General features: G+C 56.3%; 1 protein-coding gene across 15 annotated transcripts in view; it reads right to left on the bottom strand.

Annotated features, from left to right (window-relative positions):
• Window positions 1-1,789: 1,789 nt before the first annotated feature.
• Window positions 1,790-24,581, bottom strand: part of DPP9 (dipeptidyl peptidase 9) — a 38,345-nt gene continuing 15,553 nt past the window's right edge. For 3 of the 15 annotated variants that reach the window (XM_081499654.1, XM_081499651.1, XM_081499653.1), the window contains 15 exons: window positions 24,104-24,217; window positions 21,673-21,801; window positions 19,949-20,010; window positions 18,286-18,386; window positions 17,203-17,380; window positions 16,801-16,963; window positions 14,854-14,933; window positions 12,137-12,289; window positions 11,621-11,756; window positions 9,412-9,557; window positions 8,421-8,567; window positions 7,576-7,728; window positions 6,841-6,983; window positions 5,536-5,647; window positions 1,790-2,927 (listed from right to left, as the gene is read on the bottom strand). In XM_081499654.1, coding sequence (XP_081355780.1) covers window positions 2,835-2,927; window positions 5,536-5,647; window positions 6,841-6,983; window positions 7,576-7,728; window positions 8,421-8,567; window positions 9,412-9,557; window positions 11,621-11,756; window positions 12,137-12,289; window positions 14,854-14,933; window positions 16,801-16,963; window positions 17,203-17,380; window positions 18,286-18,386; window positions 19,949-20,010; window positions 21,673-21,801; window positions 24,104-24,217 — 1,910 coding nt within the window. In that variant the 3' untranslated portion in view covers window positions 1,790-2,834. Of the gene's footprint in view, window positions 2,928-5,535; window positions 5,674-6,840; window positions 6,984-7,322; window positions 7,458-7,575; window positions 7,729-8,420; window positions 8,568-9,411; window positions 9,558-11,620; window positions 11,757-12,136; window positions 14,622-14,853; window positions 14,934-16,800; window positions 16,964-17,202; window positions 17,381-18,285; window positions 18,387-19,948; window positions 20,011-21,672; window positions 21,802-24,103; window positions 24,218-24,581 lie in introns of all 15 variants that reach the window. The other 12 variants (XR_014056560.1, XR_014056559.1, XR_014056557.1 and 9 more) reach the window with 10 other exon arrangements.

Here is a 24,581-nt window from a genome sequence, read left to right as displayed (position 1 = left end):
AAATCAACCCTGATATTCACTGGAATGACTGATATTGAGGCTAAAGTCCCAATACTTTGACCACCTTTTCCAGCTGCCCCACTGGAAAAGACTGATGCTGGGAAACACTGAAGGCAAAACGAGAAAGGGATGATAGAGGATGAAATGGTTGGATGGCATCATTGACTCAATGGACATGAACTTGGGCAAACTCCAGGAGATAGTGAAGGACAGGGAAGCCTGGCATACAGCAGTCCATGGGATCACAAAGAGTCAGACATGACCTAGCAACTGAACAAGAGCAATACTGAAGGAATGGAGCAAGGGGCACACTTCACCAAGAGGTGTATACACGGAGACGCCTTAGAAGGCATATGGCAGTATTCTTCAAAATTAAAAATGAATATGCCTTTTGATAATTCTAGGAAATTATCCTATAAATTCAGACATGCCCAAAACATGTACAAGGCTGTTTGTTGCAGGATCTTTTATAGCGGGTAATTGGTCAATGACAATCTGTGGGCCAAATCTGGCTAGCTGTGTGGCTTTGTAAATAAAGTTTTATGGGCACACAGCCACATCCACTCATTTATACATTACCCATGGCTACTTTTGAGTTGCAAGGGCCAGAGCTGAGCAGTTGGAATGGAGACTGCCTGGCCCACAAACCCTGAAATATTTACTCTCTGGTCCTTGACAAAGTCTGTTGACTCCTGATTTATATGAAAAGCCCAGAATCATCTTATCCCTTGATAAGTGCCTGGCAAAATAAATTATGGCATTCCCAGAGCAGAATAGAAGGCAGCTATTAAAAAGAGAGACTGGGGGACTTCCCTATGGTCCAGTGGTTAAGAATTTGCCTGCCAATGCAAGTGACACAGGTTCAATCCCTGGTCCAGGAAGATTCCACATACCATGGGACAGCTAAGCCTGTGAGCCAAAACTGCTGAGCCCAGGTGCTGCAACTACGTAAACCTGCACGTTCTAGAGGCCATGATCCACAAGAGTAGCCACTGCAACAAGAGAGGAGCCACTGCTTGCCACAACCAGAGACACCCTGAGCACATAAACGAAGACCCAGCACAGCCGAAAATAACATTAATTTTTCTTTTTCTAACAAGAGAGACTGGGGAGGGGTTACCTCTCACAGAGGTGGGGAGGGCATTGTGTTCCTCTCTATCCCCTTTTGTACTGGTTTATTTATTTTTGGCCACACTGCAGCATGTGGAACTTCCCCATCCAAAGATCGAACTTGTGCCCCCGGAAGTGGATGCATGGATTCTTAACCACTGGACCACCTTCACAAAGGATGGAGCAGGTGATGGCCCTGGGGCCAAGGTCATTGTGTCATTAGAAACTCAAGTACCATGAGTGCCCTCGGCACAGGCAGGGTCTCCAGTCTCGTCTCTCAGCTGTTGGGACAGACTCGAAGAGTCTGACCCCTGCCCCCACTTGTCAGTGTGTCCTGATGCTCCAACCACCAAATCAAGCCTCTGGACAAGGAAAGGTGCAAAAGGAAGTCAGGGCCAGGGTGCCCACGACAGCCTGGGCTGGGTCCCTCAGTGGCACCCATGAGCTGCCTCAGGGCCTCTGAGACTGTCCTTTGGGCATCTTCCAGCTGTGGCATGGGGCCCCCTGCCATTTTGTGCCAGGGCAGCAAGGCTGAGCAAGCAGCCCCTCTCCCACCACTGCCAAGACTGCCCTGCCATTGGCTCAGTTGCCTCCTGGGACTCCCCTGGCCACCCACGGAACCCCCATCACCAGCCCCGGGGAGTTTAGCTTAGAAGGAACCTTAGGCAGGTGGCAACACTTCCATCTGGAATTGTTTAATGTGTCTACTTCTTACACGCATAATTATAAAAGAATAAGAATCGACAAAAATATTTTCTTTCCATAATATGTAGAGGTGGTTCGTCTCTCTGGTGGGATGTTTTTTTTTGTTGGGTTTTCTTTTTTTTTTTTTAACCCGCCCCTGGCAGAACTCTTGGCGGGAGAGAAAGGAAGAGTAAGGATAACCCTGAGGCGGGGAGGGTTGCACTCCCAACCCTGGAAGCCCGGTTAGTGCGGGCCAGGCAGAAACGTGGGATGGCCAGGCTGGAGAGGGGGCAGCAGTCGCTGGCTAGCAGGGCCCCAGCCGGTCACGTTTCAGAGCCTGCCTGAAAGCCAGGGGAGAGCCGGGCTGGAGGGCTGCCTGCTCCCCTGCGCACTACTTGCGGTCTGCTAGGCGCACGGCTCCTGTTTCGGGTGCTGACTGGGGTGAACCCGGCGGCCAGCGGCAGACCCAGATTCTAGATTTAGGCACCCCTAGCTTTCTGTCTTTTAAATAATAAAGATAAACGCCCCCCACACCTTGCCAAAAAAAAAAAAATCACAAGAAGTGGGTGTGGGTGGGGAGGACAGGCAACCGCATGCTTCTGCACTGGTGGCTGGGCCTGAGCCTAGGCCTGGCCAGCCCCCACCCCACCCCGCCCCCCAGAGGGTGGGGGGGTGCGGTGCAAAGGCCAGGCTTCTCTGAGTCTCTTCAGGCCTCCAGCACCCAGTGGAGTTGAGGCTCCCAGACAATGGGGAGTGGAGGGATGGCTTGAGGAAGTGCTTTGTGGACGTTGGGCTCAGCGCTCCATCCTGGCAACCCAGAAGCAGCAGGGAGAAAACCCAGGAGCATGAACAAAAACGATCAAAGGCGTGGGGGCGAAGATGGTGGCTCCCAGTGTGGGCAGTCCCGCGGGCTGGTGGGAGGAGGCGCGCTGCGGGGCCTGCGAGGCCACTCGGTCCCTCCTGCCCCCAGCATGCGCGATGGCGGCTGCGAAGCCACTTGTGCTCTGACTGTGCAGGCCCCTCCCGAGGCAGCCCCGGGCTCAGAGGTGTTCCTGAAGAAAGTGCAGCAGTGTGACTTCATAGTGCTCACCAGACTCGGGGCAGCGGATGCTGTGTCTCTCATTGGGGTAGATCTGGGTGGACAGAGAAGGCAAGGCTGGTGGCACCGAGAACCCTGCACCTTGAACTTCGCCCTCTGAGTCTGGCTCCCAGCGTCTCCCCTCAGGGCCTCGGTCCCACCCTTGCCACCCTGGGAAGAGGTCTTGCTCTGGAACTGAGGGACCCAGGTTTGAATCCCCCCTCCATGGACAACTTGTTGGGCAAGTGATTCTGGGCAAGTGACAGCCTCCCCCCATGAAAGCTGAGTGAAAAACTCAGACCTTGTAGGGTCTGTGTGGCCTGGGCCAGCTAATGCAGATATGAAAGCACATATGAAAGCCTTGAGAAGCTGTGCTGCCCCTCTGTCCCCCAAACCCAGCAACCGTGAGGAACTCATATCCGCAGAGGGGCTGGGGCTTCAAATCATGGAGACATTTGCTGCCCTCCACTTGAGCCACTGCATTTTACCAACAGGCCCCACTGGGGACTGGACACATCGAGGCTCCAGGAAGGCCTCGCTCTAGGAGGGCCTCCCTGCAGGTTTTGCCAAGTGCTTCCTGGGCCCTCTCAATAACCAAGGGGGGACCATCCCCTGAGAGAAGTGGCAGTGTGCTGGTGACAGGGGCCACACCCAAGGAATCACCCAGTCCCTGAGACCTGACTGAGTGGAAGCAGGCTCTAGGGTGGATGGTGACAGTGAGGCCGGTCTTGCCTCTGGCCATGGAGTGAGGGTTCCTGGGGCAGGTGTGAAACCTGCTTCAGACCCTAGGAATGCATCTAACTGCTCAGAGATCTTCCCTCCGCCACCCTTGCCTTGAGTAATCCATCCTGGATGAGTCACAAGTCTCATCATACTGTCCTCAGCTCAGAGGAGTTGCCAGGCTGAGATCAAGACCTGGACTCCTGGGTCCTACTGCTCCCATGGCTTCATAGGTCCCACTCCTTCAGGGCCCACGGCAGTGCCACGACCTGGGACAGACACCCACCCCTCTACGCCACCCTGGGTCCTGGGTGCCTGGTCACTTCCTCCTTCTGGGCTGTGAGGGCAAGGAGAGGTTCATCTGGCTCCCCACTATGCTTCCAGCCCCCAGTCGCGGGCCTGGTCTGCGGCAACAATGTGACGTGTGAACAAGTTTGGCCTGTCAGCCTCCAGGCCAAGTGTTTCAGGGTGTCTGAAGTGGAAAGTGGGTGTGCTCCATCCCCCCTCTCCCACCCCCAAGGGAGCATCCTGTCTCACTTTCAACTTCCCCTGGGAGGCAGAGGCATAAGTCTCCAAGCCCCCATGTGCCAATGTTTTTCCTGAGAGCACTCATTTGACCTTCAACACCTCTCAGAGGCAGGGGTTATCAAGCCCATTTCATAGATAAGGAGACCAGGCCCAAGGTTAAAGGACTTGCCACCTGTGGTCACTCAGGGAGAGAGGGGCTACCCCAACCAGGAGACTCAGACCTTCAGGCTCAGAAGGGACACTTGAGGATCCACCCCGACCCTGCCTGACTCCTCAACTCTGATGTGTAGCTACCGCTGGCCTGTGTTGGAGGTGCATGTGAGGTTGGGGGTGAGGCTGGTCCCAACAGCTCTTCACCTTGTGGGAGCCCCACCGCCCTCCTGCCCTGTCTGGCCAGCGCATACCCAGCCATAGATCCTTGAGGCCTGTCCCTCCTGCCCGGTGACCCTCAGTTTTTCCATCTGTTGAATGGCAACGTGTACTCCCCTGACAGGACTGAGCATGTGAAGGTGTCCAGGAAGCAGAAAGACTGCGTGGCGGCAGCAGATAATCAAATCTGTCCTTCTTACCTCCAGCATCAGGCCTCCCCCAACCACCCCCACAACCACCCTACCCCCACCCCCCGACCACTTCCCACCCCTGGAGTCCACCAGGCCTCTCGCTCCCACTCCTGGCCCCTTTCCTGCTGGGACAACTGACTGGTGCATATCCCACTGGCCTCATAGGCCTCTGTCTACATGGCTGCCTGAAAGATGACCGACCTTTCCTCACCCTTAGAAAAAAATACAGCCCTCCCGAGACCCACTCCCAAAACCTTTACCACAGAAGCCCCACCCTCTCACGAGGGCGGGCCCTCGCCTAAGACCCCGCCCACCACTGGAGGCACTGCCCACCTGGCCACACTGGTCACACCGCCCTGGTCCTCAGCTCTTCTGCTGGCTGCAACCACGCTGGTCTCTTGTCCCTGAGCTGCTCCCTTTCACTAATCTCCTGTGTCTAGTGTCCTCCACAGCCGACCCCTAGGCCTAGCTGAGTTCCCACTCACTCATTAGCATCCTTAAATGTCACCTCCTCAGGGAATTCCTCTCCAACTCCTGTCAAGGTAACCCCCCATCATACTTTCTGGGTGGGGTTCTGAACTTCAAAGCAAGCTTCTTGGTTTAAAATAACACTTGTGCTCCTGCAGTAAGAGTGTGTGCTCCCCCAGTTCCCAGAGGTGGCCAAAAGAGGGTGGAGTGGACTGCGAGACATCTACTGAACGGACTCTGGGACCCAGGGAGCCAGGGTAATTACCAATTACCGTGAGGAGCCAGGCAGTCAGATGTGAGGATGGGGGCAGGGACATGGGTTCCCCCACTACCCCTCCCCACCCACGCTGCTGCCCACCCTGCGAGCTCCTGGGAGGAGCCACTCACCTGGAGCTGGTAAGGCTTTCCTGCGCGGATCAGCTGGGAGACGAGGAAATTTGTATGGAAAAAGTGCACGTTCTCATCCAGGAAGCCATGAAGGATGAGCAGGCGGTTGGGCCTGGAAGACAAGGTTGGGGTGAGGGTCTGGGGCCAAACCCCCTTCTCCCACCCTGCCCCATGGCAGTGAGGAGGCAGCAGCAGCAACTTGGTATCAGATGGTGGAGCAACCCGAAGACCTGGCATGACTGGCACGTCCGGGAGACACCTGGCCAGGAGGGGAGAGTGTGGCTGGTGGTACCTGGAATGCCCTGAGCTTCTGCCCCACCCAACACCACCAGTGGCTACCAAGCACTTGACATGTGGCATGGGTGGTAGAGGATGATTCCTTTTGAAACTTTGACATAAAAATAGCTTACTGAGGTGACACATGATCTAAAATTCACTCATTTTAAAGGGAACAATTCAAGGGTATTTAGTGCATTCACAATGTCATGCAGCCATCACCTGGATCCTAAGTTACAGGACATTTCCATCACTCTGAAGCAAACTCTATGCCCATGAGGAGTCGCTCCCAGTCCCTGGCAACCACCAGGCTTCTGTCTTTTATTATTCCAGTGAACTGAGATGAATGCAAAAGTGAATGGAAGTGGCTGCAGAGCTGTGGGTTCTGAGCTTGGCTGCACCATGGCAGCCCCTGGAGTCCAGGTCACCCTCTAGACTGAAGAGAACGGCCTCTCAGGGAGAGAGGCCAGGGTGGGGTCAGTCTGGGACAAGAACCTTGGCACTAAAGGTGGGGCCAGGGTAGACGTTCACCAGACACAAGGCACATCAGAAATGGCCATGCCATTTTCTTTCTGATGGGAAAATCAGAAACCGGTGCCCAAAGCATACATGGAATATCAGAGCTGGGCCAACACACGTAGGTTTTACAACCACTGTGGACCTGGATTCTGAGGCAGAACCCACAAGACAGGCGGTTAGGGTTCAAAACCCACTCACGGGGCCCATGGCAGGCAACGTGCTTAGGAGGTGAGGGGTGCCAGGGTGTCCAAAGTAGTGTCACTCTAGATCTTCCTCTCCATATTTCTGGGGGCAGGGCTGGGGGGCTTCCCTCCCTCCTTGGTCCAAGAGAACCTGGGGACCTGCTTTCTGTGAGGAGCAGTGAGGGAGGGAGGACAGAGGAAGGGGAGGGGGCGCCAGGCGCAGACAGAGGAAGGGGTGTGGAAGCCATGCCCACCCGGCCCCAGGAGAACCCAGCTTCATGCAGGGCCAGCCTTGGTGAGCCGGCAGGCGGGCGGGAGGAGGCCTTACTCATTGGGCAGCTTCTCCACGTGCAGGGCCACAGAACCCGCCTCGTAGCCAAGCTGGTTGTTCTCTGGGACATCCATGTAGCGTTCTGTGTAGCCCGTGTCGTAGGCCATCCACACTGTGACCGGGGCGCCTGCGATGGCCACCTGGGGGCCACCGTGGGTGAAGGGGTGGCAAGAGAAAGAGAGAGACACACACACAGAGGTCATGTCCTGGGAGCCTGCGTTTGGCCTGTGGTCCTGGGGCCTCCCCCGGAGAACATGAGGAGCGGGCATGCACACGGGGGTTGGCGGGGAGGGGCCCTCCGACGTGTCTCCCCCGTGGACCGTGCACTGTCGTGGGAGGGTGGGTGAGCTGGGCGAGCACTCAGGCTGGACTCGGCCCCTCCCTGGGCCCACTGCCTTCCTGCCTCCTCCTCCTCATCGCCCTGGCAGCGCCGCCGGCCTGGGGGCCCCTCCCCCGACGCTCTCCACACCATGCCCCACCTCTGCCCGTCCGGGGCCGGGGTCCCGAGCTCAGCCTCCCACAGAGAGCTGCTGGCAGGGTTTTGTGCAGCCGGACGCCATCCTGGGGTCAGCAGTGGCGGGCAATGAGGAGGGGGGCTCGGCCCCGTGGGGCTGCTGCGGGGAGAAACAGCCACGTGCCAAGGCCCCTGCCGAGATGCCTCCCCCGGGGGGGCGGGCTCCAAGGGGCACGGGGGCGCTGGCAGACAGGGGGAGAAGGCGGGGCAGGACCCACCTTGAACACCTGGGGCTTGTGGATCAGCCCCATGAGCGAGAGGAAGCCTCCGTAGGACCAGCCGTGGATGGCCACCCGGCTCAGGTCGATGAAGCCGTACTTCTCGGCCACGAACTGCAAGCCCTCCACCTGGTCCTCGATTTCCACCTGACCCTGGGGGATGAGGCCGGGTACCCCTCAGCGGCCTCCTCCCAGGCCCATGCCCCACTGTCTCCCTTCCCTCACAGGGGGCCCTCTCTGGAAGTTACCCTCTCTCCAGGCCCGGTACAAACCTCTCGGGGTGGTGGTCAGCCAGACCTGGCACCGACCCTGCCCTGCCATCTCCTGGCTGGTTCTGATAAAAGTCACATCCCCTCTCTGGGCCTCAGTCTCCCCATCCCCAAAATGAGGAGGTTAACATGAAGAGTACGGATTTTACAGTGGGTGTGAGGATGAAATGAGATGTGAGATGTCCTGTATTCAGAGGCCTGGTGTGTGCTGAGACTCAAACAGCTGGTGTTATCACCACCACCAGCACCACTACCTCCATCCTCACCACCACCACCAGCACCACTTCCACAGCCACCAGTGCCTGTCTGGCCTAGCCCTTGGGGCTTCCTGCTGATTGGGCCTATACTGACATGCCTGAGTCTCAGGCACCAGGTGGGGCATATGTATACCTGTCTCCCCACAGGGCACCACTCAGAGCTGAGCAGCAGAGTGGACATTCCTCTAGTTCCATAGGCCGCCCCGTTTATGACTGACACCCTGGCCAGGACTGTCCTTGAGGAAGGTGCCTCAAGGCCGCCCTCAAACCCCAGGTCCCCCCACCTTCACCACACAAGAAGGGAATGGGAAGACATTACCATCTGGTTTTTCAGGGCCCCTTCGAATCGAAGCCCTCGCTGACAGGAGCCCCTGCCGTCAATCACAACCACAGCATAGCCCAGGGATGCCAGGGTGTTGAGCCGCAAGTATTTGATTCCTTTGAAGGAGTTATTGACCAGCTGCACCTGTAGGGAAGGCAAGGCAGGAGTGAGTCTAAGGATGAGGCCTGAGCTCTATCACAAAGACTATGGATGGCCTCGGGCTGGTTCTGGACGTGGGAGGAGTGAAAGGTCAAGCAAGGGCCCCCTGTGCACCAGGCCTTGCACTTGGATGTGCTACAGAGAGGAAAGCCCCTGCCCCAGGCCCTCTCTGGGATTACTCCCTTATTTCTTCAGCTACGTTTTGGCTCTTTTCTTCCCCTGTTATATCTAGAAACAGACACAGAAGCTGATGGGGAGGGTGGCAGGCTGGTGGTGCCGGGCGGTGTGTCCTCCAAGTAATGTGGCTTATGCTGGTCCCTTACTTCAGCACATTGCATGTTCAGGGCCTCATCATCTTCTGGGTGGTGTCCTGCTGGCTGTAGGGTGTTGACAGCACCTCCGGCCTCTACCCACTAGATGCCAGGAGCACCTCCACCCCAGCTGTGATGACTACAAATGTCCCCAGATGTCACCAAATGTCTCCTGGGGGACCGCCACCCCAGCTGAGAACCACTATCTTAGATGCACCTGCTTGCCAGCCTGCCTGCCTGGCCTGTCCCCTTCTCAGAGGGCTGGGCCCAGGGCTCCAAGCTGATGACCAGGGATAAGAGTGGGTCACTGCTGGTGGGTGGCCCAGACACACAGGTGGGGTTTAGGGGGGCTTCTCAGAGGGACATGGAGTATCAGCAAGTGAAGGGGGGAGGAGGCTGTGCAGCGAGCGGGGGGTCCCCAAGAATCCCATGTGGTCAGTGGGGACGGGCAGCAGCACTAGGAGGGGCCCCTCGAGCCCTGGGTGGAGACGGAGGGTATGGGGGAAGGGCGTGCCCACCTGTGGGCCTCCATACACAAAGAGAACAGTGGGGTGCTTCTTCCCCGGCTGCACGGCGTGGGGCTTGTAGATCATGCCGTAGAGCCGAACGTCTGACCGCGTGTGGAAATGGAAGATTTCTGGAGGCATGTAATCCGGGGGGCAGCCTGTGAAGACAGAGTAGCTGTGGTTCCGAGGGCCAGGGTGAGCCAAGGCAGGCTCAGATCGGAGCGGGGCCCACATCTGGCCGAACCCACACTCCCCCAAACCCAGAGGATGGACCAGAAGCACCCCGTCTTCTGTGCTTCCTGGCAGTTACAACCAGAGTCTGCAGGCTCAAAGTGACCTGCACCCTGGGTGCCTGCTCATGCCAAGCCACAGTCTGGTCTGGGACCCTCTCCAGAGCTCCCGACACTGGCTCCTCTCCCCTGGAAGTGACAGCAGCTCTGGGATCTGATTAAGGTCAGTTTTATGGTGGGCAGAGGGGTCTTCTCTCTGATTTTTATGGTTACCTCTGTTTTTGCAAAGCAACACTGGCTTTTTAATCCAGTGGTGAAGAGAACCCTTTTAAGTTTCTTTAGGTAAACAGGGTGTCAATTTAAAAGGCAAATGAGTCAACAGTGATATAGGCCAGGGGTCCACAAGTGTTTACTGTAAAAGGCCAGGTAATATTTTCGGTTTTACATGGAAAAGAGACATTCTGTGTGTCTGGGTTGTCACCACACGTGTCCCTCTGTATCCTCAGGGGACTGGGTCCAGGGCACCCCCCACAATACCAAAAGCCACAGATACGCAAGGCCCTCATATAGGATGGCATACACATACCCTCCCGTGTGCTTTCAGTCACCTCTGAGTTACTTATTATACCTGATACAACACAAATGCTACGTAACTAGTTGTAAACACAGTGTAAGTGCTACGTAAATGGTTGCCATGCACAAGTCAGGTTTTGCCTTTTGGCATGCTCTGTGGTTGGCTGAATCTGTGGCTGGGGGACCTGTGGCCGTGAAGGGCTGTGTGCACCTGACTCTCCTGCGACTGCCCAGAGCGGCCACAGATGAAGCCGAAACGACTGAGCATGGCCAGGTGTGGCCCAAGGGCCAGTTTGCCCACTTCTCACAGAGGTGACCCACAAACACAGCCAGATTAGGCTTTGGGGGAAAACAGTGCCCCCATGTGCCTGCCTGCACATCCGGGGCTGGGCATCAGGACGTCGAGCCCCCTTCGCTGCCCCTGTTCAGTGCTGGGTGGCACCTTGTCAGGCCCCTCTCTTCCCTTAGTTTCCTTATCTGGGAACCAGGGCCAAGTTCTGAGACTGAGCTGTCAGATGGAGGAGGCTGTTTATTTACTCATGTTCTGGGGGAAGTAATGGTAACAAACTGCCTTCCAGCCCATTCAAAGTGTTGAAAATATTAGTTGCTCGGTCGTATCTGACTCTTTGGACCCCATGGGCTATGGCCTGCCAGGCTCCTCTGTCCATGGAATTCTCCAGGCAAGAATACTGGAGTGGGTGGCCATTTCCTTCTCCAAGGGGATCTTCCCAACCCAAGGATTGAAACTGGGTCTCCTGCATTGCAGGCAGATTCTTTACCGTCTAAGCCACAGGAAAGCCTGTTAACACCCACAACCCCCAGGGATCTTATGTCCTACGGTGTCCTGGAAATCTACAAGGGGCAGCCTTGTGCTTAGGGGAGGGAGGCCTTTTTAGTGAGTGATCCCCATGGCAGGGTGCTCTGCAGAGCATTCGGTTTACATCTCGTGGGCTGCCACGGGGCCGTTCAGTAGATAATGAAACATTTAAGAAAGATGAACTGAACTGACTGGCCGTCGCTTCCGCAGCTAGAATTGAAACCCGGGATCACCCAGGTGGAGGCCTGGCTGCCCTGGAGGCTTCTGGGTTAATTGACCAGCTGCCTCCCACTCCCTGAGGCCCCCAGCGACCGACCCCAGGCAGGGGCCGTCTGCTCTGCACAGGTGCACTTGGCCCTGTGTAGGGACCCCTCCGCCTGGCAAAGCCAGCTCCTGCCCTTTGCATGTGCTCTCTCTGGGACAGCAGCACAGAAACTTGAGGCTGTCTCGGGGGCCCCACAGGACAGTTCAGGGCTGTGGTTACGCTCGATTGGTTCTCGGGGCTCTGGGCTGCTTGCTGCCTTGCGCTCATCCGCGTTATTCACCAGGGCTCGGGCGGCGATGCACTTGGTCAAGGTCCCAGGGGTCTGGGGTTACTCACTGGCTGCCTCCATCATGCTGGCCCAGAACCGGGGCTGCTTGTGCAGAGGGTCGTTGTCAGGGCCGCTCAGCTTGTAGACGTGCACGCAGGGTGGCGTACCCACGCTGCTATAGTGGCTGATGAACATGTCGAAGTTCTGCGGGCGGGATGGGACGCTGAGACTGTGGGGTGCCTCCCATCACCCCCGCTGTGCCGGTGCCTTCCCCCATCACCCCCATCTGCATCAGCTGCCTGCCGTCTATACCCTGTGCGGTGTGTTTGCTCGTGTGACTCTGCTGTTACCACCACCCCTACCCTGAGAGGTGAGAGGAGCCTGTCCCGACCAGGGGGCCCTGGGTGCTGACCGAGGGACCTGGGGGCAGGTTCAGACCCAGACCTGCCCATCTTGCTGGTCCTACAGCCAGCAGACTACACTGGCTACTTGTCTGGGTTGGGGATGGCCCTGTGGTCATGTTCCAGATTGCTGCCTGATATTCTGGAATGTTCCAAGGGAGGGCACATTGGGGAAGGGCCCACCTGGCTCATGGAGCAGCTGTGGGAGAAGCCGGGCGTGGTGAGGCGCACGATCTCGCCGGCCACCTCGTAGCTGACCACATAAAGGTGGTGCTCCAGGGGCGTGTCCTTCGTGCCTTGGAAGTACACCAGCTTCGTCTCCTCGTTGACCCAGATCTGCAGGTGGCACGGGGGCTCCTGGTGACATGGCCCCCGGGGCCTCCCTCCCCGCCCCCAGGGAGGGCTCAGTGTTCTGTGAACAGGGAGGACTGTTCTCCCAGAACTGCCTTCAGCCCACCGGCTGGAGAGCTGTCTGGGAGACTGTCCTGGATCCCGCGGGGAAGAAGCCCACTCCACTAGAGCTGGGCTAACTACATCTCCTCTGGTCCGACTTGGAATCAGAACTACCAGCCTGGACAGCTCCTTCCAGGCGGGCCCAGAGCTGCCAGAGGGGGACTGAGGGCACCGTGTGGCGGGTACCGAGGCTGAGGGAGGGCCTGTCCTGGGTTCAGCAGCCCCAAGTCCTGGTCCCCAGTGGGAACAGCCCACCCTCTGACCCAAGTGCTCAGGGTTAAGAAGTGGTAACTCCCTGCCCCGCTATTTCCTGGAGGAAAAGCCCGTTAGACCTGGGCGTGGTTCTCAGACAGTGACCTCAGGAGGATGAGGAAAGAACCTCATTCTGGGGACGGAAAAAGCACTGCCTTGCTGGGCTGACCATGCAGCACAGATGCTCTGAACAGGCCTTTATGCCCCTGGGGACTGCTCCCAAGGATGGCACTGGAGGGGCAGATTCCAAATGAAGGGACAGCGATGCCCCAAGTGCTTTTCAGATGAGAGAGCTCATAGCTGGAATGTCCTGAAGACAGGCTGGCTTCACCCTTACGGCATACCTCTCTGGGGCCACAAGAAGCCGTGTAACCCTATAAACCCTCTAAAATACTCATGTTCCTGTGCAAACAGGAAAGACCTACAGCGATTCCCCACTGTGGTCACTTCTGAGGACGGAGGCAGGTCACGGGGGCCTGGGGTGAGGATGGAAGGGGACCATATAGAGAAATTCAATTTTTACAACAAATGCTGATATGTTGGTTGTCATGTGCTCACTGGAAAATAAATGCAGGTTTTCTGAAAATGGAGGATGTCACTGGAAAATCCCAAACTACCCATAGTTAAGTGTGCTGGTTTTGTCACCAAGACTCTGTGAGAAGCTGTGTGGGTGGGAAAGAAGGTCTGCAGGTGAGGGACCCACCCAGACCCGGGGCACAGGGGTGGAGCTGTGGCTGTGGGCAGGGAAGGCAAAGGGCATTCTTTCCTGTTTTCTTTCTTAAAATGTTGCTTTTTTTATTTTAAAGAAAATTTCTGGGTTAAAAAAAAAGGGTGTGCAGAGGGTTAAACTTTGACCATGGAGAAAGTTTTTTTTTTTTTCCCCAGCCGTGAGCACGGCATGTGGGACCTTAGTTCCCCTACCAGGGACTGAACGCAGGCCCTGGCAGAGAGAGCACTGAGTCCTAACCACTGGACCACCCAGCAAGTCCCCAGAGAAAGATTTTAATACTGTCCTGTGTGTCTGCCAGCTGCTAAAGGCCTTCAAAGTACTTTAAAGCAGGGTTCTCACCTGGGGCCACTCTGCGCCCCTGGGCTATTTGGCAGTCTCTGGACACATTTGTGGTCATCACAGCTGGGGTGGGGGCTATGGAGGCTGCTCCACACCACAGTGCCCACAGTTGCCTCGAGCGTCCACAGCGCTGAGGGAGATACTGCTGTGGAGATGGGAGGGTTGGAGCTGTTTGATGGCCTCATGTCGCAGCAAGGAAACCCAGTCTTAGTGCCTGGTTGGCTGGGCTGAGCGAGGCCATGAGCCCAGGGATGCCTCCAGCAAGACTGAAGCACAGTAGAACCACCCAGTAGGGACAGGTGCGGTCCCACTGTCATGGGCACAGTGCCTTACATTACCTGGGCCCAAGGAGGTCACTTGTCTCCTGATCGAGTGTTTTCAAACTGCTATTTCCTACCATATAAACAGTGTACATTTGTGTGCTAACCCGCCGGGTGGTCTCGCCTAGAATGGGGCTGTCAGGTCAGATGAGGTGCAGGTTGACACTGTAATGGATGCCCTCTCTGCCCCCTGCCCAGGGGTGCCTGGGCCCCTTCTCTTGGCAGCACACGGGCCACCCAGATGTGGGCTTTAAAAAGGCTGGCCTACATCTCCTCTTGGGCACGTAGACAGTTTAGGTCTGTCTGAGTTTTTGGTTCAGGAGAGACAGTTTAGGTCTGTCTGAGTTTTTGGTTCAGGAGACCTTTATAAAAGCTGGTGTGAGGGAGGGCTCCAGGACATCTGATTAAGGGGTCTCTCTGTAAAATTGAGAATTCTGCAGACCTGGCCCCTGGTGATGGATGCAGGGTGGTTCCACGGTGGGCCTCACCAGTGTCCACAGGGCAGGTAGCTTCATGCAGCGGAAGGAGGCCAAGTGGACACTCCTGGTGGCAGGGAGAATGGGCCAGACCCCACCTACCAGGATCCAACAAAGGAACTCAGACAACCCTGCTTCCGGACCCAGGATCTCCTGCTGGTGGGAAGTGCAGCCCCCATGGCCCTCAGTTGCAGAGCAGGAGGGGGTGGCCAGGTGGGAGGTGTGGGGGTGAGGGAGAAGCCACAGGCTCTCAGGGTCTGGAGGGGTCAGGACCGTGTGTGTGTGTCTGTGCACGTGAATGTGTACAGGCATGTGTGGAGACTCAGGTACCTTGGAGCCATGCCTCGCCAAAACCTCCCACTCGCCGCTGGTCAGTGCGATCTCCTCCTTGATGGGGCATTTAAATTCATCTGGAAGGACAGGAAAAGAGGTGAAGGGGGCCTGGGGAAGCTGTGACGCAGACTCAAAGCACAAAATGGACTTGCTGTAAAGCCCAGGCAGCCGGAGGACAGGCAGGTGGACCGCCAGGCCCCCGGATGGGACGCAGACCTGAGATCTGCATTTTTATCAAAAGTATCCAATTTTCGGGACTTCCTGGTTGCCCAGTGGTTAGGACTCTGAGCTTCTCCTGACTCCAAGCTTCCACTGCAGGCGGTGTAGATTTGATTCCTTGTCAGGGAACTATTAATAAGATTCCACATGCAGACTGGTAAGGCCAAAAAAAAAGACACCCAATTTTAGAACCCTGGGGGCCAAACCACCTCCTTCCAGGCCATGGACTTGTGACTGGTTAGGACAGGTTGGGAACCAGGTCTTGAGTAAACTCTGGGACTGAGCAAAGGCTCAGTGGAGTTACAGTAGGTTTTTTTCCGGTGTTTTTTTGGGGGGATAGGTCTCTCTCTCTTTTTTAATGTATTGACCTATTTTTGGTCTGCTTGGTCTTTGTTGCTACACCTGGGCTCTCTCTAGTTGTGGCGAGCGGGCTTCTCATTGTGGTGGCCTCTTTTGTTGAGAAGTATGGGCTCCAGGGCACACAGGCTTAGTTGCTCCGCAGCATGTGGAATCCTCCTGACCCAGGGATTAAACCCGTGTCCCCTGCATTGGCAGGTGGATTCTCAACCACTAGACCACCAGGGAAGTCCTCGCTTTAGAGTTCTTATCAGGTAAATAACAATATGTAATGTTTCTTGCCATGTGTTAGAAATTTTATATTAAAAACAGTTTATGAGCAGTGGCTACAGATCTTTTTCTATTCTCTTGGGTCTGAAGTAAACTACTGTCAACATCTCCTATGGAGGGACAGATGTCCCCACACAGATCCACAGGGCATACAGAACAGAGACCTGGGCTGAGCGACCATCACCAGAGGACCCAGGAGGGACAGACACTCCTCCGCCCCTCACTCACCACGAGGTGGGTGTGCCACTGCCTGCCCCCACACCTTCCCCAACGCCCGCACTGTTGGGCCCACATGGGGAGCCGAGTCACACAGGCCTCCTCTGGGGATGGTGGCCCTGCCAATGCACCTGCTCTGGCTCCATAGTCTTTGTGCCCCTCGTTACCAAGCCGCCCCAACAAGATCCCCAGAGGGCCTGGGTGATGGCACAGCCTGCTGGTCCCCCTGCCTTGCTCCAACTCACTCTGAGCTTCTGAGCCTTCTTCTGGGTTCAAGCCCATGCTCCTCACAGCCCAGAGGGTCCCACCAACCACACCAGGCCTTCCCTCCTTTGCCCCCCGACTACTCTGCTCCAGCCACACGGGCCTCCTCACTGTCCCTCCCCAACACCAGGCCCAGTCCTGCCCCCAGGCCTTTGCACCGGCTGTGCCTCTACCTAGAGCACTATGTGGCCACCTCTGCCACAGGTCTCTGCCCTGTGTCACGTTATCCACTGATGTGCTCTGGGCTTCCTGGCGCCTTTCACCGTCTCTGGATGTCTTCCTGCCTCCCTTCTAGAACAGAGGTGTCCACACTTGTCTCTTTCTACAGTGACCCTCCCTGCGTGCAGGGCAGCTTCTCCTATAAAGGGTCAGATGGCACAGCCTTGGTACACAAAGGGCCTTGGCATGCAGTCAGTGCTGGATGAATGCTGCTGCCAAAAGAAACCAGTTGTGGCTGTGATAGCCCTTCCAGACCAGGAACGGTGTTGGGAAAAGCCAGTCTCTTAATCACAAACACCCACTCCCTGTGGGGTGGGACCCGTGAATAAGCCGTGCACTGAACCACCAGCTTGAACCGTAGGCAAGAGTGGTGAGTAAGTATTACTCAGGCTTGCTCACCTTCCCCGGGGCTGAAGGGCTGGGTCCAATCGTAGCCGCGGGGCTGCAGGACAGCAGTGACTTTGTACAGGTGGCAGAAGCCAGTCTTGCACTCGTTGGCGCGGATGAAGCAGAGCTCGTCTGCTCCCTCTGCTTGGGGGAAGGGGTAGAAGATGTCGTGAACCTGTCCAGGCAGAGAGAGGATGTGTCACAAGTGGGGGTTGTGGCAGGAGCAGGTGGGGGGAAACTCGGGCTGTGTCTCTTTGAGAAAGGGGAGGCTCAGACAGTCTGGCCAGAGGGCAGTCCCCGCCAACCTTCCCTCCTGAGCTGGCTTCTCCACTTTGAGGAGCTAGGGACCTGGGAGCGGGGACATGGGAAACTAGGAGGTGTCGGAGGACTGGGCCCACACACCCCAACTCTTACATTTATCCACACGTCGGTGACCTCCTCATACACCACATAAGGCTGGACATCCCTGGGCACAGCCCTGGCGAAGGCTGCCCGCTGCTCCTCATTGTCGGTGGTAGGGATGAACAGGGCTGGGGACAGGAGGACCAGCTGGAGGCGCTGCTGGGGCCGGTCTAGGAACATGGCCCAGGCACTGGAGGGTGAGATGGGAGGACCGGAAACTCAGGGCCCTGCACAGGACAGCTGGGGCCTGACGCCCCCTGCCCATCCGTGTGCATGATCAGAATGGCTCCTCCTCTGTTGGCTTCAGTGACACTTGAGCAAGTGACTATGTGGCACATAAAGCCTCCCTGGCTGGCAGGCATGCCCAGGAGGGAGACGGAGGTGGTGGGGAGGGGGGTGTGGTGGGTGCTGACGAAACTGTACAATCCAGCTGTTCTGCAAACACCTTGCATCACTGGTGAACTTGGGCGGCTTCTGCCAAATCCTCAGCCCTTATTTGTCCTTTGTATCATATTTTGCTCTAAGTGGACAGTTAGCTTAAGTCTTTTTTCTATTTGTTTCTTTTTTTGTTGCAATGCATAGCATGCAGGATCTTAGTTCCCAAATCAGGGACTGAACCCTCGCCCTCTTGTAGTGGAAGTGTGGAGTCCTAACCACTGGACCACCAGGGAAGTCCCAACTTCAATGTATTGTAAACAGAGATCTGTTGGGGTCAGAGGTGGAAAAGTTGACTCTCAACAGAAAGATAGACCAGATGCCCTCATCACGGGCCACTGTTCCTTTCTCAACTACTCAACCCTGCCCATGTGGGGTGAGTGGCCACAGAGGTGTGGCCATGTGCCAATAAAGCTTTATCTCTGGACACTGAAATATGGATTTCCTATCATTTCCATATGATGAAATACTCCTCTTTGGATCCCTGGCCCCCGCATCACTGGAAAATGGAAAAGCCTTTCTTGTGAGCTGCATGGTGATGGGCAGCTGGCCAGGTCTGGCCCCCGGGTATGCTTTGGGGCTCTGGTGTAGTGTGTCTGCCCCAACCCAGGGCAGAAGTGACTGCGAGGGGTGTCCTGGACTCTGAGGGATGACACTCACAACTTGCCATCCTGGGTCCAGCCGGCCCTGGCGAGGTACTCGACCTTTGGGAAGAGCAAGCTGAATGGCTGCACCAGCTCCTTCTCCTGTGTCGACATGATCTAAAGGGGGATACAGACGTGGGTTACCATCCATCTTGGCCATGTGTTGCCACTGCCGTGAGGCGCTGTGTCTCCCCAAAGCCACACACTAGAGTCCTAATTCCTGGGACCACCCCCCGCAAGGAGGAGGCCTGACTTGGAAACGGGGCAGTTACAGATGTAATCAGTTAAGATGAGATCATACTGGGTGTGGGGGCCCAAACCCACAGGATGAGCGTCCTTATAAAAGGGGGAGATGTGAACACAGGCGCCACGTGTCCCATCTTGTGACACGACGCAGGGAGAAGGTAGCATCTCCAGGCCTCAGATAGCCAGGGACAGGTCTTCCGCCAGGCCTCTGGAGGAAGCCGCCCTGTCGACATTTTGGTTTCAGACCTTCAGCCTCCAGAACAGGAGATGACAGACCTTGGGGACTAAAGCCTCCCAGGGGTCTATGCTGTGACAGCCTGTTGACTGGAAACCAAGGGTTCCACATGGCTGTTGCTGAAGAGCCAGGTGGCCTTGGGCAAGACAAGCCTCTGGCCCCTGCGGCTTCCTGGAGGTGACACGGGGCTAGTGGGGCATCTGGGGAGGGTGGATGGGAGAGAGGCCAGCAGGGCCCAGCACATCTCACACCTAGGCCTGCCCCCAACCTCTGCAACCCCCAGCTGTGGGTTAGTGGGCAAACCCCCCAGCCATCTCAGAACCCTGCTCATCTGAGGGGGTGCCTGGAACCATTTACAACAGCTGGTGGGGCTCGGCAAAGCTGCTTAGCGCAGGTCCCTGGAGGATCCACCAGAACATTCTGGTCAGGAGTGGAGAAGGGGTTTGGTTAGTGCCTACTCATGCCCAAACCAAAACCAACCCCTAGACTGTGAAAATAAGTGTAGTTTATCTCAGGCACTTTTCTGAAACGTTACACCAGAAGCCATTCTGGCTAAAATACGAAGGGGCTTTCCGGCTCACCAGCCTGCTCTGATCGCTGCCATGAGGGGCATCCCCTCGACATCCTCACATGGAGTTGGGCATCCTCCGCCACCCTTCTCCCCACAGCCTCCTCTGCCCTCCTGGCTGTAGAACCTGAAGAGTGACTCCCTGGGTGATGAGGACCCCCATCTGTGATGCTGACTAGGTGACGGAGAGAAGGGTCTGGAACACTGATGCGTCTGCTGAAGTGATAGATAAGGAACTGCCCAGAGTCGGAGGCGGGGGTACCCTTGGTCTAAGGTCAGGTCCCCCAGGTGACTGCACCCCCGCTCCCTGGGCTCTCTGTTCTGAAAGCTCTGCAAGCCACCGCCCTTCTGGGTAGCCCAACTCCTGCAGGGCCTCTGCTCGAAGCTCACTCATATGGGTCCCCTCTCTGTACCTCAGGGCCACTCCCTGTCTGAGTCCAGGTTCAGGGTGATGGGTGGAAGGGTGCAGCCTGGAAGCTGGGGCTCCGGGTGGAGCCTCTTTGGCTTCAGTTGGCCAGAGAAGTACCTGCCCTGGAGTGAGGGGGTGAGGGACCACCTGATCTCCCAGCACAGACCCCGGCCTCCCCTCCTCATCTGGATGCTTCTTCCAGGCGCCCCAGCCACACTTACTTTGCCCTGACTGTCGGTCTGGAACTCAGCCAGTTTCAAGGCGATCTTGGGGTTCTTGCTGCCTGCAGAAATGAAAGCGAGGTGGACCTGGCAGGTGGACCAAGAGGGCTGATAGCAGGTGTTGGGGCAGCAGCTGGGCTGGGGGGTGCAGGTGATGCTCACAGGCTGTGACCCAGCTGACATGGTGGGAGGGGAGGAAGGCACCAACTGTCCAAAGGTCCCTCTGTGGGTGTGTCACCCTCTCTGGCCTGGGAAACAAAGGCCCCCAGGCAGGACTGATTGTGAGCCTGGACCATGGTCCCATTGGTGATGTGGCTACATCTTTGCTGTGTAAGAATAGAGATCAGGCCTGGGCTGGTCAGGGGTCACGGGGAGATACAAGACAGGAGGAAGACATCTCCCTGCCTCAGGAGACCTTGAAACCTGGGGGCAAAGGCCGTTTCCTTCTCCAGTGCATGAAAGGGAAAAGTGAAAGTGAAGTCGCTCAGTCGTCCGACTCTTAGCGACCCCATGGACTCTAGCCTACCAGGCTCCTCCATCCATGGGATTTTCCAGGCAAGAGTACTGGAGTGGGGTGCCATTGCCTTCTCTGGCAAAGACAGCACACACCCCTAATAAAAGCACCCATGATGCAGAAACAGGGCCCATGTCTGGCAACAGCCGGTGCTCAGCAGTTAGGAAGCAGGCAGCCTATAGGCTGGGGTGGCTGAGACAGGCTCTCCAGGGCGGGATTCAGTTCCTATGACATGTCTCAGCTCTGGCCTCATGGCTCTAGCGCCCTGGCAGGTTGTATCTTGGAGCTCCGCTTTCTCACCTTTCTAGCAATGGAAGAGAAAGACTGACCTCCCCATTCACACCAGGGCCTGGAAGTTTCCCCAGGAAGGCTCTGCCTAGCACAGCCCACAGTCGGCAGGAACAAGTCTCTCAGAGGCTTCCACGGGGGCCCCGAAGATGCTAAACCTGGCCTGCATGAGTATTTTGTGTGGCTCACCAAGTTTGTTTTTCTTTTTTAAAATTGTGTGACTGCACCTAGCATGGCATGTGGGATCCTGGCTCTCCAACCAGGGATTGAACGCACCCCCTGCATTGGAAGGCAAAGTCTTAACCACTGGACGCCAGGGTAGTCCCACTAAAAGTATTTTTAAATAATTTGAGACATGTTTAAGAATTGGTAGATTTCTGGGACTTGGTGGTTCAGTGGTTAAGACTCGGAGCTTAAGTGGTGGTTCAGTGGTTAAAACTCGGTTTGATCCCTGGTCAGGGGGCTAAGATCTCACAAGCCTCTTGGCTAAAAACTGAAATATAAAACAGAAGCAATGTTATAAAAAAATTCAATAAAACCTTTAAAAATGGTCCACATTAAAAAAAAATAAATTGGTAGATTTTGTGCGTGAGTCTGGATTTCTGGCTGCTCTTGAGACACGGGGCAAACTCTGTACTCTCACAAGGCAGTGAGTGTCCGAAGCGTCCTCGGAGGGGCCACATCCTCCACTAATTCCCCAGGGCTCCTGTTGTCTCCTGGGCCCCAAGGCAGGACGCCAGTCACCACTGATGGTGGCGCTGGCCTGGCTGTTGTTCCTGAGCCCAGCCTGCTTCTTTGGGTCCATCCCTGCCTGGATCCTGTGGGCCCATCCTGGTTGGTGCCTCACTGTGTTCTACGAGGCTTCGGACGTCTCCGAGATGCCCTGACCTGTCCTGGGCCCTGACCTATCCCAGGCCCTCACCTGTCCGGGGGTACCGGTAGGAATCCGTCTTCCTTTCCTCCAGCGCAGGGGAGGGCACGTGGATGATCTCCACCTCAGACTCGTCCACTTCCTCGTACAGGATCCGCAGCGTCTTGCAGCCTTCTGACCCTGGGAGGGAGAGGGGCACCTGCTGAGGGTGCCAGGCATCCCCCTGCTGTCCCCTACTCCTGCCCACACAGGACTCTGCTCCACCATGGTGGGGCCCAGACACCCAAAGCTGCCAGTGCCTCCACCTAGGACGTCCAGTCTCCAAGCTGTGACGTCCAAGCTGCTCCATCTGTGGGACGTGGTCACACCCACCCGAGCAAACCAGCACTCAGGGCTGGGGCAAGAAAGGGTGCTGTGAACATTGTCAGGAGAAGGAAGCGAGTAGCCAGGAGCTGCTGGCTTAGCAAATGGCACGGGGGCTGCCAGTGCCAAGGTCAAGGGGACGGAGCCCACAGCCATTCCTTCCTTGGTCCCTGAGAAGGGTCCCCTCTGCATCTTTTACCCTCGTCTAACTCGCTAGGGTGGACCAACAACATCTGCCAAGTGTGGTTAAGCCCACTTGGCCTGCAGATCTCCACACCTGCTCTGCAGGGTGCTTGTTACAGCAAGCGGAGTGAGCGCCCCTGGGCTCCTGCAAGCGAGGGGCTCATCTGAGGGGTTCTGAGCTGCTGAGAATAGCAGAGTGAGAACCCTGACGTCATCAAGGCCAGCGGATGACAGCAGGGGTCATTCTGTGTCCACAAGGGACCTATGCTGTGTCTGGAGACATCTGTGGTTGTCATGAAAGCTTGAGAGACCACAGCCCCCCACAGAGAAGAAGCCTGCCTCCATGCCCACAGGGACAAGGGGAGGAGCCCTCGTTTTATAGACCATGAAGTTGAAGGATGGGACAGTCACCTGCTTCTGGCAGGCAGAGTCATGAGCAGAGTGACCTGACCCGACCCCGACTTCTGACCTGGAGCCCTTCTCCCTGGTGGGCCTCAGGCACACCAGGTGTTGCGGTGGTGAAAGACACTGGCCAGACGGAGGAGTGTGGACAGTGTCCTCCCCAGAAACATGCTGATCCCTGCCAGGTCTCGGGAGTGCCAGCAGCCTACCCAACCCTGACAATTCAACCTCTACCTGGGTGCTGGCTAGAGTGTATGGCACTGGTTTCTCCCCACTGCACAATTTGCAGGCTGAGCTTGTATTCATGGTTGGACCACGACGTTTTCTTTACAAATCAACTTAAGGAAAAGGTGAGCTGATGTAAAGGTGGAAGTGGATGGCCAATGGAGTGGTGCATGGCTGCGGCGGTGGACACCAGTGTCTGGTCCCCAGGATCTTGGGTTTTGTGGCCCCACGCCCACTGGCGCTCAAGTCAGAGGGACTCTGAGCAGTGGAGGCCTGGGCCAGTTCTGCTTATGCTGTGGAGGGTCTGACATTACTCACAGGCCCTGGAAATGACTGTTCCCTCGCTCAGAAGACAGACTGTGCTCTGCTGAACAGGGAAGAGGTGACACATCCTGACCTTAGGCACAGCTAAGAAAAATAGATACAAAAGGGCCCACTGCTTTGGCTTCTTCCTAATTTGTTAGCAAAACCCATCAAACTTCCAGGTGCATGTAGCTTCAACTCATCTCTCCTCCAGCTGGGAATTTCTCTAAGGTGGGATTTTCTTTTCTTTCCTGTTTTTAAATTAATTTATAGCTGAGATGGGTCTTCACTGCTGCAAGTGGGCTTTCTCAAGTTTCAGCTAGTGGGGCTACTCTCTAGCTGTGGCACTCAAGACATCCACAGGTAGAGGACTGATTCTCTGTGTTCTGATTGCAACGGACTGAATGTGTGCATCCCCCCCAAATTCAAATGGTAGATCCTAGCTCCCCACTATTCAGTGTGATGTACTGGGAGGTGGGGGCTTCAAGACGTGATCAGGTCATGAGGGTGGAGCCCTTGTGAAGGGGATTAGTGCCCTTACAAAAAGAAGACCCCAGAAAACTCCCTGCCCCTTCAGCACATGAGGACAGGGAGGTAAGACGGCACCCGGGAGCCAGGGAAAGTCCCTCATCAGACAACAAATCTGCCTTGGTCGTGGACTCCCAGTCCCTGCAACAGTGAGAAATAAACATCTGTTGTTTATAAGCTGCCCTGGCTGTGGTATTCTGTAACAGCGGCCTGAATGTCGACAGCAAGCTGGCCGAGGCTGATCTTCAATGAAAAGCGTGAAGAGTAGACTAGCATGGATACTGCATTTCTGTTAATAGAAGAGCATTTGCAGAAGCGTGTTTATTTATTTTTTTGCAGCACCTTGCAGCATGAGGGATCTTAGTACCCCAGCCAGGGATCAAACTCGCACCCCCTGCAGTGGAAGCGCAGAGTCGCAACCCCTGGATCACCAGGGAAGTTCCTTGCACAAGTGTTTTTAAACCAGAGAGGCACTTACCCTCCCAAGAGGCTGTGGGGCACCACCAGTAGCCAGTGAAGCGGTCAAATTCCTCCTGGATGACAAAGGTGGCCACACCCGCAGACTTGGGGTCATCAAGGACACTGGACAAGCCTGGAGAGGACACAGCCAGACGGGAGATGAGGGGTCTGGTTCGGAGGAGGGCTGCTCTCCTGGTACTGCTGATGGTGGGGGCCATCCTGGGGACCGCACTGGGCGCCATGGGGTGTAGAGCAGTATCGCCACCCCACCCACTCCATGCCAGGCGCATCCTTGCCCTGCTGTGACAGCTAACAATGTCTCAGCACATGGCCAGTGTCCCAGTCACCCCAGCTAAGAAGCTCAGGCTTATCAAGAGGGCACCAGGACCTGCCCCATCCTGGGGCAGGATGGTAGGCAGGAATCGGCCATAGCCCTCGCATTTCCACAGGCATCTGCATAGGGGTGACATCACACCAGGCAGGCAGGCACCTGAGGC

Source organism: Giraffa tippelskirchi, chromosome 6 (assembly GCF_054371585.1).
Source record: "Giraffa tippelskirchi isolate mGirTip1 chromosome 6, T2T-mGirTip1v1.2.pri, whole genome shotgun sequence".
NCBI classification, from domain to species: Eukaryota; Metazoa; Chordata; class Mammalia; order Artiodactyla; family Giraffidae; genus Giraffa; species Giraffa tippelskirchi.
The sequence above is the reverse complement of the archived record's forward strand: the minus strand, read 5'-3'. Positions and strand labels throughout refer to the sequence as shown.